Raw genomic sequence first — 20,385 nt, forward strand, 5'->3', positions numbered from 1 at the left:
CATTGTCCAAATGAAAATTTTATTTAAGGGAATTCGTACATTTTCTTTTTTCTTCCTTTTTTTTTTTTTTTTAAGTTTATTTATTTAAGTCTTCTCTACCCCCAACATGGGGCTCGAACCTACAACCCCTGAGATCTAGAGTTGACAGCTCTTCCAACCGCGCCACTCTGGCATCCCAATGTACCCTTTCTAAACAGAATGAATACAGGAGGGGAAGAAACCGTTCCCGAGACAGGCAACTAGAAGCAGAAGCAAGTAGGGATAAAGAGAAAAGAGACGGAAGTCGTGGTCTCCTGGGCTGAGTCAGGGGCTGCCGGCTTGCTCCCACCGTCCTCAGCTCCTCACGCCGGGGCTCACGCTGTGGTTCTTGGACTCAGGCAGGGGGCAGCAGCACCCCAGGGGATTCTTCCCAGCCTGGGCAGTGTGATTCGGTGGGCCTGGGATGGGTCCGGGAATCTGCATTTGTAACAACCTTCCAGATGAGACTAGTACAGCTGCATTGGGACCAGACTCTCAGAACCACTGAGAAGAGGCCCAGCACTCCCCGGAGGGAGCCGGGGGTCGGACATGCAGTCCTTACAATAAAGGGGCGCCCCTGCGTCATTTTCTTCGACATCTGAAATTTCATAGCCTTGGCCTGTGCTGTGGTTATCTCGGGGTTGACCCAATGGCGTCTCTGTTGTCTCAGAGATTCGCACCAATAGTCCAGGCATGACCAGTGGCTTTTCAGGCCTTCATTCTTCCCTCCTGGTGGCAGTCCTCCAGCTTGAGTTCTGGCTCGGGTTCCAGCCATCCTGATCCGTCCTTGCCAGCTCCCTCCCTCAGTTTGGAGCTCTGCCAATCAGCCCCATCCAGCATTCGGTGTCTTTTTTTTTTTTTTTTGCCTTGTTCTTACTAGTCCTCTTGCAGGGGACAGAGTTCTAGACTTCGAATGCTGTCCCTTGGGCCGACCTCCCCGCTTCAAGGGGCTGGCCCAGGTCTCCCATAGTTGAGCTTTGCCTGCCTGGTTAGGCCCAGCTGTGCCCTCCTGGAAAGTCTGGTGCCTGATGGTTCCCCTAGCCCTGCAGATGGTGGCCTCTGACCTTTGCCTGTCTGGGCCACTCAGCGGTCACCCTGGCTACCTCCTAGCCCTGGCAGCCAGATCTCAGCTCATTCTGTACCCTACTTTCTCTGCATTCCCCCGAGAAAAGATCACACCAGAGGCTTGAGCTAAAACAATTAAGAAACCATTTCCAAAAATGGAAAAAAGAAAGAAAGAGAGAGAGAGAAAGGAAGAGAAAGAAAGAAATCATTATTGAGCAATACTATATCCTTAGCACCTGCCTTAGGTCAGTGACAGCAGGACCCAAAGCAGAAGAAAGTCCTGCTTTATATTCCCGTGGAGACAATAAATAACACAGACAATAAATACAGAAATAATAAATAAATGGCATCTCTAAGTATGTTAGATAAAGAGAAAAAATAAACCAGGAAAAAGGAAGTTAAGAGTGGTGGTGGGTCCATTTTAAACCAGTGGGACCAGCAGGACAAGGTGGGTAAGGCAGTATTTGAACAAATGCTCCCTCTTTCTCTCTCTCCCACCGCCCCCCCCCCCTTAGCTTGTCTGCACTAGTGGCTCCCTTTGTCTGAAGCTTTCCCATCCTGGATTCTCCCATGGCTGGCTCCTTGCCGCTCAGATCCAACAGCCCCTCAACAGACAAGCCTTCTCTGACGACTCTAAACCACACTTTCAGACAAGCCACGGTCGTATTCTTTCCTAGTATTTGCTATGACCACATTTTTTAAAATTATTTCTTTGTTTGCGTATGGCTGGATGCACACACACACTCATGGGGCCACAAGAAGTCCTTGATTGTTTTATCCAGGGTTGTAGCCTCAGGGCCTGGAACGAGGCCCTGCAGGCAGGGGTTCAGTGGATGATGGTGGGATGGATGACTGCCTAGCACGTGATAAAAACAGCTGCCGTCCACTGTCACCATGTCCCTGCGAAGGAAGAGACATTTAACCCAAAAGAGGTAGAGGCAGTCAGCACCGTGACAGAGAATGTGGACTCCAGAGTCAGCCTGCCTGGGTGTGGATGGTGGGTCCACACTGGGACGCTCTCCCTCAGGCTCAGGAGTCTTTCCTTTAAAGTAGAGACTTTGGGGCGCCTGGGTGGCTCAGTGGGTTAAAGCCTCTGCCTTCGACTCAGGTCATGATCTCAGGGTCCTGGGATCGAGCCCCGCATCGAGCTCTCTGCTCAGCGGGGAGTCTGCTTCCTCCTCTCTCTCTGCCTGCCTCTCTGCCTACTTGTGATCTCTGTCTGTCAAATAAATAAATAAAATCTTTAAAAAAAAAATAAATAAGGTAGAGATTCTGTCATCTATCCATACAACGGAATAGTCCTCAGCCATAAAGAAGAATGAAGTTGTTGTGCCACAACGGTCATGAGTCTCAGAAACTGCACACTAACTAAAAGAAACAGGCACTAAAAGGCTAGAAGCTGTGAGGTCCATTTATGCGAAATAACCAGAAGAGGTAAATCCGCAGATTCAGAGAGTAGATTTCCAGGACTTGGGGGCGCGGGGAGTGGGGAAGAACTGCTCAGTGGGTGTGAGGGCTCTGGTGGGGCTGCTGAACGTGTTTCAGAACCAGTTAGAAGGTGTGGTGGCCCATTCCTGGAGATGTACTAAGTGCCGCTGGATGGTTCACTCGAGGGTCTTGATTTCGTGTGAATGTGGATTTCACCTGAGCAACAGCAAAAAATGAAAAATGGGGACTTTGTGGTCCCCTGTTCTGGGGGCATCGTTAGGATTAAGTGAGGTAAAGCTGTAGCACTTAACACAGTGCCTGACATTCATCACACGATCAAGACAATGGGCCTCTTAGTCGTCTGTTTAGATAAAGAAAGCGTTAGGAAATGTCACACCATTTTCAGATTTGTTCACGGTTCACTCTAGTGAGAACTGCCAAGTTCATCATGGATTTGCATCCGTCCATGGACCAGAATTTGAGAACCACTGAAATAAACAATTTTGATTCAGATAAAATCTCCTTTCGTTTAAAAAAAAAAAAAATTTTAGAGGGACACCCGAGTGGCTCAGTGGGGTAAGTGTCTGCCTCCGGCTCAGGCCATGATCCCAGGGTCCTGGCATTGAGTCCCTCATCGGGCTCCCTGCTCAGCAGGGAGTCTGCTTCTCCCTCTGCCCCTCCCCCTGCTTCTGCACTTTCTCACTCTTTAGCTCCCATTCTCTCTCTCGACTACATTAATAAAATCTTTGAAAACTTCTCAGGCAGCCATCCCAACTCATTTTACACACGGAGTAGACAAAAGAGGGGAGCTAAGGACAGCAGTGCTATCTACAGCCCGGCCGAAGGGAGGCCAGGGCGCGAAATAAATGGGAGGCATTCCATTTTCCTCACTAAGGTGACGATGGCATCACAGCCGCGCACACATCCCCGAACAGCCACGTGCATACAACAGCGGAGAAAACACCCCGTTACCTGACCAGGAAGAATGTGTCGACCCCCAGGTAGAATGGGCCGCTCCGAGAATAAAGGTACAGGGGGTTTTTAAGCACTCTCTTTCTCCACTGGAGCACATTATCTGCAACAAACACGAAAACAGTGTCTTTTTGTTTCCCAGAAGAAAGTAACGGGATCTGTGTTTTCAGAACAAGCAAGAATAATGCCTTCAACTTTCTTAGCCTCAAGAGGATTTCGGGCAGCCCCACAGCTTGAGAGGAAAGGTGTCTTGGATTAAGAATTAGGCACCTCAAAGTGTCCACCACGGAGCGGTAACCAAGGCGTTGAGCGGCTGCCCGCTCTCCCAGGGCCCACAGCTCCACGGGGGGCCACGGCAGCGTCACCCCACCACGGCCGGTGCAGATGCCGGGCAGCTTCTTCAAAGCGCCCCAGGCTGGCCCCTCCCCTCAACTCTGCCCCACATGTTGGCCCCACTTATAAGGGGCTGATCCTCCTGGCATGCATTGGGAGGGAGGCAAGAGGCAGAAGGCCGAGAAACACTAATTTCACACCAGTGCCCAGTATTTATTTACGCATTTACGCATGACTATGTTTCCAGGAGAAAGAAACATCCGTTTCTGGATTCCTTAATCATTACTAGAAGGAATCCAGCTCTTTGGACAGTGACTATGCAATCCTCGGGTATCACCGTGCTCCTGTCCTTCAGGGGCCCGATTCATACCCAGGAGGAGGTCAAGCGACAGCCGGGCACTGGCCTGGGACACTCACTTGCAGGAGGTCGTGGCTATGTGTCTAAAACGGAAGGCTGCTCTGGGGGAAGGTGCAGCCTCGCGCCCCCGGCCCAACAGGCTCCCCTCACGTGGAAGCTTCTCTCTCCCTCGACTGCTCGTGAGAGCTCGTTGGTTCTCCTCACCCAAAGACAGCCACGCGGTCATCTGACCGGTGTGCCCCGACACGATCCAGAGGAGACTCAGAACCCGGATGCCGTTGAGCGCAGAGCACGTGCGTTCTGGTGTCTCCAGCGTCCAGATGGCCGGCACGGTCTTCTGCCAAGAGAAGCATTTCAGAGCGTGCTCCATGGCTCCTGAAAGTCCTGGACGAGAACGCAGGTGTCACCATCCACCCTGAGAGCCAGATCGGTCCACACACTGCCCCACAAATAAGAGCTGAGACACACACACACACCGGTGATCTTGGCTGTCACGCAGACACGCCTTCGCTGGGACCCCGGGCTGCTCAGCCCAGTTCTCCGTGGTCCCCTCCTGCTCTGCGCAGCTTCGGATGTGGTCTGTAAACCTTGACTTGCCCCAGCGTGCCTGCCCCGAGGCCGGTGCCCACACTGCCATGCACAGACTACGCTAACCGAGCTCAGGCCCCAGGAATGCCAGCACCTGACCCTGTCCTGTTTTACAAAGTGGGGGGGGGGTACTTAGAGATCATTCAGGAACCACCAGCTCCATAAAGCCAGCGTTCCACTCGGAATGGCATTCCTTCTGTCTTCCCAAGAAAGAACTGTTTGCAAACAACACCCCTGCCTGTCAAGTGCAGGGGTGCAAACAGAGGGGCAGGCAGGACAGTTAAATGCTCCTGGCTCTGAATCTACCTGTGCTTTCCTAGACGCTCTGTAACCTCTGGCGAGTCAGTTAACCCTCTGTGCCTGTGTTTCCGCATCTACGGAATGGGAATCAAAGTAGATCCCACAATCTTAGGGTTACCATGAAGGACAAACGAGGTGACATCATAGCCGCTCTGCTCACTACGATAAGCCTGATCACTTTCATCCCTTCCACTTCACTTACTCCTTCTAATTTCTAAAAAATTTCAATTGGACTCACGTAGATTAACGCCAGACAGCTGGAACTGGGAACCAGGACCCTCGAAGGAAAGCTCAAGCCACTCCGAGAGACTCGTGCTTTCTCTTGGACGTGGCTTGGGCTTAAACACTGCGGGCACGAGGCTGCAGAACTGAGACTTCCAGATGAGAGCTGGTGTAACAGGCACTGGAAACCTAACTCAGCTTCTTCGATGGGAGAATGTAATTGCCCAACTTTTTGAGGTTCCAGCTGTAAATATGAGTTTTTCCCTTGGAGTCACTCTCCAGTGTGCCTGCCTGAAGGCACGGAGCTCACCAGCACTTGGCACGGCACAGTCAGCCGTGTCCCACGTCCCAAGTCCCGGCTCCCCTCGGCTCCTGAGAAGCCACTGCCACGTGGAGAGAGGTGGCCACGGGCTCCACCCAGTATCACCCAGTCTTCTGCCTCCCGGGACCTCTTCCCTCACTTTTAAACTGAGCAGGTATTTCGGCCGGGCTCCTGGGAGCACGTGAGCACGTTTGTCAAACATCCAGCCTGATGTCTACGTTGGCAAGCGAGGACTGAATACATTTTGCTACCATTTGATTTTCTTTCCATCTAAATTCTGCTAGCGGGTAAGCTTAACTAGTAGCGGCTTATACCAGTGTCTGAAAATAACTGGTCTGTGGGGAGGAGGACAGCCTCTCTGAGCACTTTGTACTCATTTGTAAATGGAAAGAAGCTGATGGGGCCTGGGGAGGATAGGTTGAAATGACGCATCAGTGGTTCTCACAGTTGGGGGGTGGGGGCGCCCCAGTCCAGCAGCTTCAGCATGACCCGAGAACCTGTTAGAAAGGCACATGCCCAGGTCCCACCCCAGACCTACTGACTCAGAATCTTTCCAGCCGTGCAAACTGGGCTGTGACAAGCCCTCCGGGTGCTTCTGAGGCGCACCAAGGTTGGAGAACCACGGGGTATGACGATGTGTTGGAAAACCTCGAGGCCCCTTTGGATTTTCTCAGTGATTATTACTGTGAGCTCACTTCAAGCGCCTGACCACAGATTAAGAGCCCTGACTTCCAGAGGCTGAAATCCACAGTTATTTATTTCATGGAAACTTCCTCGAACACGCTCTCATATTTTTCTCATCTAAGTAGGAAACGACAGGCTCATGTAACAGGAAACCTCTCTAAGCGAATGCCGTGATTATTTGGAGGATAAAGAACCAGGACTCTGAAATGCCCAATTTGGCTCTAAACTTCTAGAAGACACGGTAGTCTTATGTTGATTTGACTCGCTAGTGAGTGGAAAGGTGGAGAAGGAAAAAGATGCTGAGCCTAGGGCTCTCTCCATCTCGATTTTCATTTCCAACCATTGAGGATATGATATTTTACTCTGACAGTATAAACACAAGATATACTGCTACAGCAACAGAACATGGGACCCCCACCCCCACACACGTTCCTGAAGCCACACTTGAGTGTAGCTGCTGAAAAAGCTAACATAACCTTTGTATCCTGATCCCAGAGAGTCCTATTTTGGGCTAAAACCCTAACGTTTCAGTGGCTGATTGCTGACTCCATACCAGTGGTGTCTGCCTAAAATCCTGTGATCTGGCCTTAAAATGCCAAGCTCCAAGGCTCGGCCTTCCAACTGATGATAGGCAATGGTGAATGTGGGGGGCTGTAGGCTCACCCTCAGTGTGATAACTAGAAGCATGTGGCAGGTGCCTGGAACCAGGCTGGCCTCGGCAAGGTCAGTGTTAGCGAGAGGTCTTGGCCAGTTAAAGCTGACCCCCTCCTTGTCCCCTTCTGGTTTAAAGGAAAAGAATGAGGAAAAGAGCAATGAATCAGGAGGACAGTTCACAGTATCTCATTTAATTCCCTCGACAAATTCCATTGTATGCCCCCATTTTACGCACGTGGAGACTGAGTTTCCTAGAGGTCAAACAATCTGACCAAGGGCAGAGCTCAAAACCGAGGCAGGTTTGACCTGGGATTGCTAAGCAGGGGGTCTTTCCGCCACACCCAAGGAACCTTCTACGTGGCAGCTGGGGAGTCGAATTCTTGAACCACTTCCCACAAGAAGACGCTGAGGGGCTCTGAGATTTGGGGGAGCCCATTATAACTGTCCCCAGTATCTGATATGGGGGAATAGAAACAAGAGACGAGGTCGAACGGCCAAACCAGGGCCTGAGAATAGGAATTACAAAGCAGCAGGGACAGACTCCATGTAGGAGCCCAACGATGAACACTTCCCACAACGAGGACGCCAGGTGCGGTGGTACCACCAGGCCAGCAGGCGCCTTCTGACTGGGGAAGGAGGGCGAGCGTTCTCGGCTCTTCCGCTACACCATCCGGACACAAAAATGCTCTGTGTTGCTTTCCTAGTGTTGGGAGTCTGCACTGGGGTTACATTTGCTTTTGGTTTTGCCTGAAGATCCAAACAGGATTGGATAAAATCATCACTGCACCCTCCATAGTGGAGGTACTCCCCGAAGCTACTCGATCACATTCTCCTAATCTTTTGGGCCATTCACTGAAACTCTGTCTTATTTTTTATCCCCTGAGCTGGAGGAAGGGAAGGTCAATTATATGCACCTGCAGGGGCTGTCAGGCACGAGTCCCCGCGTTCTAAAGGTGTCGGCACGAGGATGCTCTTCTTGTTTGACGGGGTGTGTGTGCGCGTGTGTGCATGTGTGTGTGTGTGTGTGTGTGTGGTCTTTGCCTTGCCACATGGGCAGGTAGAAATGAAGGAAATGCTCTTGGTTTTCACTGAAACACAACACAAGGTGACCAACCGCTTACTGCCGTCCAGCTCTCCCTTCCCGAAGCAGGTTATCTAGCTCCGGGGTCGGCTGCCCTCCACCAGCCTTTAACCATCTGTGCACTTACTCCCCTGGCTTCGGTCTGTATGTAAATCCTTTACCTTAGTGATGCCAGAAGGTTCTGTGAGTCATGTGCATAGCTGCGACAGTGAAAATAGACACTGGGATCATGGAATTGTTCTCTAAAGGATTACCCAGTGTGACCCAAGCTCCGTTCTGACCTAGTCGCTGGGTAGTACGAAGACACACTGGACAATTGTACCCGAGGAAGAAAGCAGCATTTTCAGCGACCTCGCCTTAACACTCCGATAGCAAACAAAGACCGAATTGTAAGGAGCAGAGACCCAGCCTCCACACTGGCATTTGGAAGTCCTGGGGCATTCACCAGATTCCAGCACCAAAGGCTTTACTTTCCAACTGTGACTCATCTAAGTCACCTCTCGTGAGTGGTCTTGGGTTCTTAAAATGCCTACTTTTTCCTCTGCTCGGGGCGCCTGATAGTGAGAGATGGGCCGGGCATGCCGGTCTGCTTCTTGGTTCACCCGTCTGCGTCTCTCTCAGAGGCAGACTCCCGTCGGTGGCCGGAGGTACAGGTGACGACCTGCCGTCGGACCCCCGCTCCCTGGCTGCCACGTAGACGGTTCCAGCCAGGGGCAAGGAGATGCCCAGCAAGGTGACACACCTGCAGGGAGAAGACAAGTGTGACGAAGCCTCACCTCACACCAGGGCCACAGAAACATGAGAGAAAACAGCCCAGGGGAAAACAAACCACTCAAGCCTCCCCCCCCACAAAATACAGATAAATACCTAACAGCTTTAAGGGGTGGGAGTGGTGTTCTAGAATAAAAAATGAAAGAAATGGGGTGCCTGGGTGGCTCAGTGGGTTAAGCCTCTGCCTTTGGCTCAGGTCATAATCTCAGGGTCCTGGGACAGAGCCCCGCATCAGGCTCTCTGCTCAGCAGGGAGCCTGCTTCCCCCCCTCTCTCTGCCTGCCTCCCTGCCTACTTGTGATCTCTCTCTCTGTCAAATAAATAAATAAAATCTTTTTTAAAAAATGAAAAGAAATGGTAAAGTCAAAGATGAATGGGTTTCACTAAATTCCTTATTATAATAGTAAAAAAATAATCATAAACAAAAGCAACCGAAACACTGAGGGAGCTACTTGCAGCTGGTAGGACTAAGGGTTTGTATTTTCACTTGCATTATGTAGTTTCAAGATCAGTAAGAACCCAGCTCACACACACGCATAGAAACAGAAGTGAAACGTAGGAATAGCAGATAAACTTGGGGGGAAACTCCTTGTTACCAATTTTTTAAATGTTCATTAAACCAGTTTATTTAATCTATCAAATTGGCACTGGTTTTTATAAAGGTAGCCTTTGATGCGGGTGACGGGGTGGTGGTGTAGACACGGACGTCTTCCAGCGGGGTACTTATTTAAGTGAGGTTTTCAGGAAAGCCTCTTAGCAACCATTCCAGCCACAGGCCAGCAATTCTATTAGTTTGTCCTGAGGACAATGCATGATGCAAACAAAGAGTTAGAAGCAGGATCGTTGAGGTGTTCGTGGGAGAAGCCATGCCTCAGATAAAAGAAACTAGTTTTCAGAGCTCACACCCTAAGAGCAGGACTATTTGGGGACAGGACACATTTCTCAGTGACTCTGGGACACAATCACATGTGGGTGTGGCCAGCCTTCCTCTCGAACACGTCCTAAGTTTCTTGCTAAAGGTACATGGTGATCTCCTGTGGAGCCCTGGCCAGACATCCCTCGGGAATGAAAATTAAATGATGACATGTCCTTGGAGAGTGGAAGGTGATAACATAGCCCCAACATACACATCCCAGCCAGGCACCTAGGATACCCATACTCACAGACACACGGCGACAAAGGTGTCAAAGGGGAACTTTCCAGAAGCACATCTAGCCACAGCCACGCCAGACGAGGAGGAAGAATTTGTTGTAAAGAGAGAGAGAGAAGGGGCCAGAAATGAAGTATTTCTGTATCTTAAAATATCTACCAAGGGGGGAAAAAAGAGATTGTATTAGTAATACTTTATTTTGCAATACATCTACTTTTCCAAGAGTTTTCATAACTATTATTTCAAAACAAAACTTTGACATTAAAAAGGGCAGCTGGCTTTTCATATATCTGATGTGGGGATGGGGAACATAAGGCACGAAGTTGCTGAGAGTCACAGAAGGAGGAACTCAGCCCAGCGCGATGTGGACCACGCTCTCCAGAACCCGTGGTCCGCCCAGACTCCCACATCATTTTCCAGCACAGCACTGGGAAGGACAATCATAAAAGGCACTATTGCCAGCTCAAATCTGTTGGCAAACAGGTTCCCATGAGAGAGATAAATGCGATATGAGATGAAAAAATACAACGGAAGCCCACAGGCCGGGGAAAGTTGCGGTCTACGATGGAAACTCAGAAACACCAACTCAGGGCACAGCTCATGGTCACTGCCAGTAGTTAGTAGGGATATTAGTGGTAAGACGAGGGCCGTGGTCTTGAACTTTCACGTGCCCCAGAAATTACCTGCAGGGTTGCTCAATGGACGGCTCCCTCCCTCCCTTCCCTGCAGCTGGATGCTGTAGGTCAGGTGTGGGACCTGAGAGTTTCCATTTCTAAAAAGAAACCAGGAGCTCGTACCACTGATCAGGGCACACTCATTGAGCACCACAGGACAAAGGAGCTTCCAAAACTCCAGCAAAGGTTGGGAACTCAGTATGTTCATTAAATAGCAATGGCAATGAGGAATACCAAAAAAATACAGTCTTAAGTGTCCATTTAGGTATGAGACATGTTTCGGTTATTATCTTCAACTCACCAAAAACCTACAACGAACTACTATTTACCTTATTTTACAGACAAGGAAAATTCTCCTCAGATAAGCTCATGCACTTAAGCATAGCAGCTAAGAACACAGGTTCTGCAGTTTGAGGGCCTGGATCTATCCTTTATAATACGACCACGGACAAGTTACTTCCTTGCCCCGTGCCTCAGTTTCCCCTCAGTAAAATGGAGCTAACAGTTCCTTATAGGGTTGTTGTGAGAACCAAATGTAGCAATGGCTATAAAGGACTTAGCAAGTGCCTGGTACAGTCAGAGCTCAGTAAACATCAGCTGTTTCTATTATTGCTGTCAGGAGCAGGGACAGAACCTGCTCAGATCTGTGTGAACTTGAAGAGTTTGGACTTTTTACTCCCTCACTCTACCTTAGTTCACCGCAATACATGGCCTAGACTTGCATTCAGGAGGCTTGGGTTGGAGCCTGCTTGCTGTGTGACCCTGGGAAAGTTACTTCCCCTCTCTGGGTCTCATTTCCTCCTCCGGCTAATGAGGAAGTGTGGGTTGGACACGACATCTTCTTAACATTCCTTCTATCGCCAATACCCATTATTCCCATGAGTGTGAGGGTTTCTGAAATGTCCCAATAGAACACTGGGATCTACTGTAAGATTAACAATATGTGTTAATTGTGACTCTTAATCGTAACCTATTAAGGGTGGAACTAGGAAGAAGGAGGTGTCCACGTGTCCTCAGCACAGTCGAGGGTGAGAGCGCCCCATTAAGTAGGTCCCCAAAGGGGACACAGCAGCAGTTTCCTCATTATCCAATTCCATTTGCTCTGAATCAATGCCCCCTCCCCAGGCTACAGCCTGGTTCCACATGAATTTACCAAACAAACCTTCCACTGAAACAGAAGCGTAACTGACCAGCCGCCACGTCTGTCCTCACTGGCTTCTGTTTGATCCATGGACCACTGCGGAGCCTCTGGTCCATGTGAACCAGGCCCTCCAGCCTGATGACCCTGGACGCCCTGAGAAAGTCAGCCTCCCAGACCTACAAGGCAAAGCCCAGATCCGTCCCTGAGGGGACCAGCAGACACCCTCAGAGACCACAGCAGCCAGAACCTTCCTTTGTCGCCTTAACTGCACAGCACAGACAGGAGGCCACAGGGACATCCAAATCAAGATGTCAAAAAGCTTCATAGTTTATCTATACTCTTAAAAACCTTTTTTAAACAATGTAACTTAGGGGGGCACCTGGGTGGCTCAGTCGTTTAAGCATCTGCCTTCGGCTCAGGTCATGATTCCAGGGTCCTGGGATCGAGCCCCGCATCGGGCTCCCTGCTCAGCGGGAAGCCTGCTTCTCCCTCTCCCACTCCCGCTGCTTGTGTTCCCTTTCTTGCTCTCTCTCTCTCTCTCTCTCTCTCTCTTTCTCTCTCTGTGTGTGTCAAATAAATAAATAAAAATCTTTTTTTAAAAATGTGACTTAGGGCCCTGATTATAACAAGTAGTACAAGACAACAGAATTAGAAACAGAATGATAAAGTGTACATCTGGGCTTCCCCATGAAACCTGTCATCTTCCATGTGTTTTTAAAAGTATGCTTTTCCTTAGGTCTGACTCTTCCTGTCTCAAGAAGCACAGGCTTAGCGGCGGCCGGAAAAGGTTCCCCGTTGTCTCAAATGATCGTCTTCCTGCATCTGAGTCCTAGGGGAGCTGCCTCACAGACCCCAAAGCTGATTAAAGCAAGTTCCGACCAACTTCACCTCCACTGCCCCAGGGGAATCCCTTCCGGAGGTCAGCGGTTGCCCCCGGATGAAGTCTGAAGCATTGCACAACAGTGTCCAGACCCTGAAGGAGGGAGGACGGTTAACACTGCCTCGTGACCCCAAAGACACTCCAGGCTACTGGATGCTTGCACTTGTCAACCACGGGACAGCTCAGGCCTAGCCAAGAAGCCAAAACAATGTGTGTGTGTGTGTGTGTGTGTGTGTGTGTGTGTGTGCGTGCGCGCGCATCAGCTTTGGCCTGAAGACACACAGGCCCATCCCTTCCACTCCCTCAGGGATAAGAGCGCATGGTGGGGGCTTCTGACGGATGGCCTCTCCGGCCCCCCGCCCACCGCTTTTCTCTTCCCCCCTTCTCCCTGCTCCTATACCAAGTGCCTTACCTGCAGATTGTGGACAACAGAAGCCCCACCTTCCTGATCCTCCCCCACAGTCCCCCCTTACAGCGGGGTTGGCAGCCAACTGGGAGGGGAATTCTGGGGTTCTAGATACTCGGAGTGTGACTGGAAGAGAAGCGGAAGGTGGTCACATCCCCTTGACCCCACAGACATCTCATCGGGGAGGACATGGCCAGAAGAAGGCAGGAAGTGTGGTCCCTAAAGTGAGGGGCCTAGGTCTGAGGGCTGCACGGCAGACGCCACTCTCCCAGCTCCCAAGGTTCCCACTCCACTCTGAGGGCGATCACAGGACTCCAGGGGCCAAGTGTCAGGAAAGGAGGAGAGTGAGTCGAACAGAATTTGGCCTTGGAGTTTCTAAAATCAAAGGGCCTCTGCAAAGAGACTTTTACAGACTGAATTGTGCGCCCCCCCAACTCCCCAAATTCCTATATTGCAGCCCTAACCACCAGGACCTCAGAGTGCAAGTGTATTTGGAGGTAGGGCCTTTAGAGAGGGGATTAAGGGAAAACACGGCCATCACAGTACGTGATCCAGCCAGTGTCCTTGTGTGAAAGGAAGTTTGGACACCCACATGTGAGCACACGCCCAGGGAGCAAGCCCAGGAGAGACCGATTCAATGTCCTTGGTCTTAGCAGCACCGAGGAGAAGCCCCAACACCCCGTGCTAAATCCTACCCTAGTAAATAAAGCCAACTGGCAGCCTGCGCACATTCAACCGAAGCAAAGCATCTACACAGCCGGACTCTAGGTCTACACAAGGGAATAGGAGAGCTCTGTATGATCTGTTTCCCACCAATATCTGGCCACGCGCCATCAGCGGTGCCTTTGCTAACCCAGGCCAGCTCAAGCCCATGCGCCTCCTTTCAGCCCCTCCAGTGTGGTTCTTCCCTCCGACCCCACGGCTCCCCCCAGCTCCTCTGTGTGGCCGCCTGTCCCCAGCTCTCCACGTGCACGCCCGCGGGTGCTTCCTGACCCCTTTCACTCTGGGCACACGTGCTTTTCCTCCTCTCTAAATTGGAGGGCCCCGCACGTGAGGGACTCCTGATGCCTCCGATTCTGCCCCCCTCGGCACGCACACGGGACCTCGCACAGAGGCCAGAGGCAAAGGCGCTCAAGACATCGTTCCTGAATTAACCTGAGAACAGGAAATGGTATTCTGTGAAATGTTTTGGATTCCGTTTTTTTTTTTTAAGATTTTATTTGTTTATTTGACAGAGAGAGATCACAAGTAGGCAGAGAGGCAGACAGAGAGATAGAGGGAAGCAGGCTCCCTGCCGAGCAGAGAGCCCAATGTGGGACTCGATCCCAGGACCCTGAGATCATGACCTGAGCTGAAGGCAGAGGCTTAACCCACTGAGCCACCCAGGCGCCCTGGATTCCTTTTGAGTCCTTTTGAGACCCTTCTGTGGGCCGTTCAGGGAAGCATTATTAAAATAGCTCCATTTTAGGGGGACCTGGCTGGCTAAGTCAGTCAGCCGCTGCCTTCAGCTCGGGTCGTGTTCCCAGGGTCCTGGGATCGAGTCCTGCATTGGGCTCCTTGCTCAACAGGAAGCCTGCTTCCTCCCTCTGGCCCTCCCCCTGCTCATGCTCTCTCTCTCTCTCTCTCAAATAAGTAAATACAGTCTTAAAATAAATAAAATAAAATAGCTCCATTTTCTCACTTAGTGCTCTGGGAATCCCTGCGAGACGGGGTGGGGGCAGAGGTCGCCCTTCGAGGTGCTAGCACCGTTGTTCTGTGTGGCCTCATAATCTTGATTACATTAGGCAGGGCGAGATGAAGTCAGCCTAACGGCACAGGAACAGGGACACATATCAGGGTTGGTGACACATTGATGGCAGCCTGGCTCTCACTGCTTTGGGCCACTGCCAACAGACACAGTGGCCGCCATAACATGTTATAAAATTTCCATGAGGACAGGAGATGGACTGAGTGTGAGTCCCTAAGAATGGAAATACATAGCCCTTCAGAGCTGAGTCTGGATAAAATTTGCTAACTCGGCATTCACGGACCCTTACCCCAGTCCCTTCTTGTCCATCTTCTGTGCTGTCCCTGTGACCAGACCCAAACTGCTCTCCAGCTAACTCCACGCAGATTTGCCTGACGTCTCTCTCTCAAGCGCATTCTAAGGTCAGGGCCTCAGCGTTGGTGGCTGTGAGTCACCATGTTCCCGATTCCCTGTGGCCTTTAAGGGACGTCCGATATCTAGGCAAACTAGGAACCAGGCATTAGGTCGTGTTCTGGGTTGAACACAGCCCTGCTTGAATTGTGTCTCTCCCTCCCCCACCCCCAAAAGGTCCAAGCCCTAACCATCCCCCGTCCTCCCTGGGGCTGTGACTGCGACCTTATGGGGAATAGGGTCTTTGCAGATGTAATCAACTCAAGAGAAGGTCCTACTAAGTTAGGATATAGGTGGGCCATAAATCCTGTGTCTTTATATACACAGGGAAAATTCGTTAACAGAGAGACACACACAGGGGGAAGGCCGTGGGACCACAGAGGTAAAGATGGGAGGGGCGGGCCCCCTTGTCTGTGGCTCTTGTTCCAGGAGCCAAACGGAACACTGCGAGCAAGGCTGACACAACGGCGACGTGAGCTGTCAGGGAACGAGCCGGTAACTGCCTTCGTGATCATCACACCCAAATTTGATCTAGACTCGTGTGCCCTAAAGCTTCAGGAGGTGACTGTCAGCCTCCTTGACCCTCTCAAGTGCTGGCAAAGAGATCTCAGAAACAAGAAGAACCAGAAAACGGGTTCAGCAGAGGCACGAAGGCAATATTTTGGAACAATCAGATATGATAGAAATAGAATGTATTTTTTAAAAGATTTTTTTTTTTAAAATTTTAGAGAGGGAGAGCAAGAGAGAGAGCGAGCAGCGGGGCGGAGCAGAGAGAGGAGAAACACACTGAGCAGGGAGCCTGACACGGGGCTCAGCCTGGGGCTCAAAATGGGGCTCGGCGTGGGCCTCTATCCCAGGACCCTGGGATCATGACTTGAGCAGAAGGCAGATGCTTAACCAATCGAGCCACCCAGGTGCCCCAGAAATATAATGTATTTGACTTAGGGTCTTTCATGTGTCTGTGTGGAAATCAGAAAACCTTGATTTTTACAACCAAACAAATGACGCCTTGTGACTCACACGTATTTGGAGAACTGCTTGCAAGCACGTGTCCCCCTTTTGCTTCCCATATAGAATCCCCTCTAGTCACGGGTCCTCAGGGCAACCTGAAATACTGTCCCCTGGGCCACGGTCCTCGGGAAGACGACGAATGAAGTGTTCACTAACCTGCTTTGAGGTTGGTTTCATTTCGGTCCACATTCCCAACACCCCTATGTGACACATTTTCATTCTAAAGAACTCACGTGAGGTCGGGTGACTGAAATGTTATAAGATCCTATGGCAACCACATAGGGAAGGGTTTTTTGCCTGTGTTTTGCCTTCCGCCCTGCCCAGAATCGTCGTCTTCCCTCTCTCTGCAATCTTGGGCTCATTTCTTCTCGGCCTGTCTGTGACAGTCCCCACCTGTGAACTCCCCACTCTCCTGCTCTGGGGAAGCGAGGCCTGCACAGAAAACGCCACCAAAAACTTTAGGGGACAGAAGCTCCCTTCCTACATCCACCCCCATCAGCTCTGCTCACCCCAGGCAGTGCCCTTCCTCTTCCCAGGTCCTCAAAGACAATCCTCAAGATATCTTCGTATTGATAATAACATCTCACCTTCCACTTTATTCTAATGTCAACTCTGGCTAATCAGCTTAGCATTAGCCAGGAAAACTAGGCTAATTGATAAATCTCTTAAATAATAATGAACATTAACTCAGGCTTAGCGAGCCATTTATGCACTTGAAATGCTAATCTAGTAACAACCCGGCACATTTCATCTTCGTTGCTAGGATATGGATGGCCTCGCCAACCCGAACTGAAATTGAAATTTAATTCATAACATTCAGTTTTCTTTTTAAGGGCACGTACAGTATTTGCCTAGAGAGGCAGATACTGGACCTGAATCTGTAGGGATCATCATAAATTCAGAGGACGGTGTCAGGTTATTAAAAACCGCCCTATCAACACTTAAAAGAAGATGTTTAATATGTGCGTGATATTGTGATATAATAAGAAATCTATACTTGGTCTTCAGCCCAGGTTCCTGGCACGGAGCTCATAAAGCCCTTGGAATTTCCTGAGTGACAGGGGTAGGAGGAGGGTGTGCTCTCATTCATAATAAGCTCCTTTCAACCAGACTCGAGTTGATGCTAACAAGATGACTCCAAGAGGAAGGGGCTGGTTAAGGGAGGAACCAACCCTGTGATTAGAGGCTTGGAACTTCCAGCCCCATCCCCCACCTCCGGGAGGGACAGAGATTGAGTCAATCACCAAGGGGCGGGGACTTAATCCATTGTGTGTCTACACAATGGAACCTCCATGAAAACCCTACACAAAGGGGTTCTGAGAGCTTCTGGGTTGGTGAACACAGGGAGATGCTTGGATGGAGGGTCACCCTGAGCTGGGGGGCAGGGGAAGCTCTGCGTCCCTTCCCTGCAGCTTGCCATGTGTGTCTCCTGTATTTGGCTCCTCCTTCATAATAAGGCAGTAACAGCAAAGTGTTTCTCTGCATTCTGTGAGCCATGAGAGCGAATTATCAAAGGTGAGGAAGATACGATGGGAACCCCTGATTTGTAGCCACGTCAGACAGAAGGGTGGGTAACCTTTGGGACTCACTATATGGGATTGGTGTCTTTCGTGGGGGATGGGCTTGTGGGAATGAGCCCTTAACCTGTGGAGTCAACACTCTCTTCAGGTAGTTAGTGTCAGAACTGTGCGATGTGAGGGGGAAACCCACACATTCGGTGTCGGAAGTGTTCTGTGAGTAGAGAAATAGTGTCTTCCTTTTAAAGTGTCGTGCTAGTTCTTAGTTGGATGACCAGAATAAATACAAAAGACGCTAGCAGTAAAACTTCTGGGCTTTAAAACTCTTTCTTTGAACATTCTGAAAGAGATAGAGAAGAAGCCAAACCAGTTTCCATGTGGACTGGAGTGTGTTCATTCTGTGAGGCGACGGTCAGAAGAGCCTGAAAGCCACAGAGAGCTGGAAGCACACTGGTCTTCGTGGCCCACCCCTCTCCGTGCGGAGGACGTAATGGAAATGTGGGGAGATTAAGTGACTTACCCAGGATCATGCAGCTGGGAGGTGACAACCCGGACCTAACACGGGACTCCTGGCACTAATCCAGGACAACACATCGGCTGCCCACAGTCCCAGTTCAGAATGGCCTTCCGGATTTGTGACAGATTCCCACACACAGGCCACAGCCCAGCACACGCACAGTACGGAAACCGGACACGGCCCACCTCCTCTCTTCAGGCCTAATCAGGCCACTGAGGGTGACAGAAAATTGTTTCCATTTCAACTTCGACTGTGTAGAGACTCAGCCCTAATCTTCTCTTTATTCTTTCTCCTCCTTCCTACCTACTCCCTTCCTATCCCACCGCCTCCATTTCCAAATCCCCAAAATGCCAGTATTCTCCGTGTATTGGACTTATCAGGAGGAAAGGTTGGTTCATTCCTGAAGGAATGACCTTTCTTGACTCCAAGGAGACAGTAGTTTCCCTGGGTATATTCTGGACCTACCCAACTGAGACATCACGGTCACATCCTCTTCCGCGCAAGAATCAGGGACACACACGCCTACCCTGTATTCGGCTCCGTCCTGAAAAACACAACGCCACAACGTTTTTTCATTTCGTGTTCTTGGCATCCATGCGCCCTCATTTCTAAGGCTGCACTGTGTGCTGCCCGAGAATTAGATTAGGACAGGGGAGAGAAAGGTATTGGAAGAAGTTTGCTGATGTCTTTGGAGATGGCTGTCCCATTACAGAGCGGTTTGAGTTAAATCTACCTAAGATCAGATGCACTCGTCTTCACATCAAAGCCGTGACAATGTGGGCTCTGTCCCGGTTCTCCTGTCCCCCACAGTACGGGTCATGCTAAGATTTGACGGTCCTATGATTTTCAACAGAATTGCCAAGTGGTGATTTCTTTGTGACAGGACACAACATCTCAAGTAAAGATTTTATTCATCAGTCAAGCCCATGATTAGAATGCCTGTCCCAATAAAGAAAAGATAAATCATAAATGAAAATTTCCAGAACGCTACTTCTAAATATGTAACTTACATGATTGTGTAGGCCTGACCTTTTGCTCTGATATCAAAACCATTTACCCGGTCAAAAAAAGATATGACATTTGTACACCTGGATTAAACCCTCAAACAACAATTATCCTAACCCTCAGTGGGGCAAGAGGAACTGGGTCATAATTTCTCTATCTCCAATGGTTAACCATTGCAAGTCTGTTTTATAGCATGAATCTTAGAGAGCTTGGATTTCTTCTTGCTATTTTATATGCCGGTTTCTAGCCAACCTATTATTTTTCTATTAGTGTGATGTGATGTCATTAAGTCTATTTTTGTATTGAACAGAAGGCTGCGCTGCTCCTGGTTTTATTTTCCAGCAGTAAAAGAACTAATGTGCTTTGACGGTAATGAGCCCCGTGACCTCAGGCAGATGCAGTGATGCTCGTTGAAGTCTGGGCCCACCGGTTAAGGTAACCCCAAATTCCTCTCTCTGAGCTCTGTTTCTGGGACAGAATTATAGGCAATGGGAAGTCCACCCTCCTGTTGGTATTCCAAAATCGGATGGTGAGTCAGGAGTTAATGGCCAGAAACACTGGCTGGGGGACTTGACCTTGGATTCCACACGAAGTTTGTCCAGAAGGCTTGCCCCCTACAATGGGGCAGGGGAAATGTCTGAAGTCTTAGGCCATTTGTGGACAGTGGCCCCCCGTAACATCCCACACTTAGAACATGCAAGTGCAGCTGTTTGCAATTTAGTTTTAACATTTTGTCAAACATCTTAAGAGTTTCAGGGGTTTTTTGTTTTTTTTGTTTGTTTGTTTGTTTTGTTTGTTTGTTTTTTTAAGGAAAGCAATCGATGGAGTTGTGCAGGGTTCCCTATCACCAAGTTCAGCCGTGCCCCGAGAGCCGGAGTGCAGATCAATGGGGCAGGGGAAATGTCTGAAGTCTTAGGCCATTTGTGGACAGTGGCCCCCCGTAACATCCCACACTTAGAACATGCAAGTGCAGCTGTTTGCAATTTAGTTTTAACATTTTGTCAAACATCTTAAGAGTTTCAGGGGTTTTTTGTTTTTTTTGTTTGTTTGTTTGTTTTGTTTGTTTGTTTTTTTAAGGAAAGCAATCGATGGAGTTGTGCAGGGTTCCCTATCACCAAGTTCAGCCGTGCCCCGAGAGCCGGAGTGCAGATC

At 49.9% G+C, this 20,385-nt stretch overlaps 1 protein-coding gene across 1 annotated transcript in view; it reads right to left on the minus strand.

Moving 5' to 3' along the window:
* Nucleotides 1-20,385, minus strand: part of LOC111154317 (O-acyltransferase like protein-like) — a 64,248-nt gene that overhangs the window by 25,782 nt on the left and 18,081 nt on the right. Inside the window, exons 3-7 of the mRNA XM_022513834.1 lie at nt 18,694-18,772; nt 9,959-10,100; nt 8,559-8,767; nt 4,379-4,558; nt 3,484-3,586 (exon numbers count right to left, since the gene is read on the minus strand). Of these exons, the coding sequence (XP_022369542.1) occupies nt 3,484-3,586; nt 4,379-4,558; nt 8,559-8,767; nt 9,959-10,100; nt 18,694-18,772 (713 nt within the window). The remainder of the gene's footprint in view (nt 1-3,483; nt 3,587-4,378; nt 4,559-8,558; nt 8,768-9,958; nt 10,101-18,693; nt 18,773-20,385) is intronic.

Source organism: Enhydra lutris, unplaced genomic scaffold (assembly GCF_002288905.1).
Source record: "Enhydra lutris kenyoni isolate GAN:26980312 unplaced genomic scaffold, ASM228890v2 scaffoldscaffold36, whole genome shotgun sequence".
NCBI classification, from domain to species: Eukaryota; Metazoa; Chordata; class Mammalia; order Carnivora; family Mustelidae; genus Enhydra; species Enhydra lutris.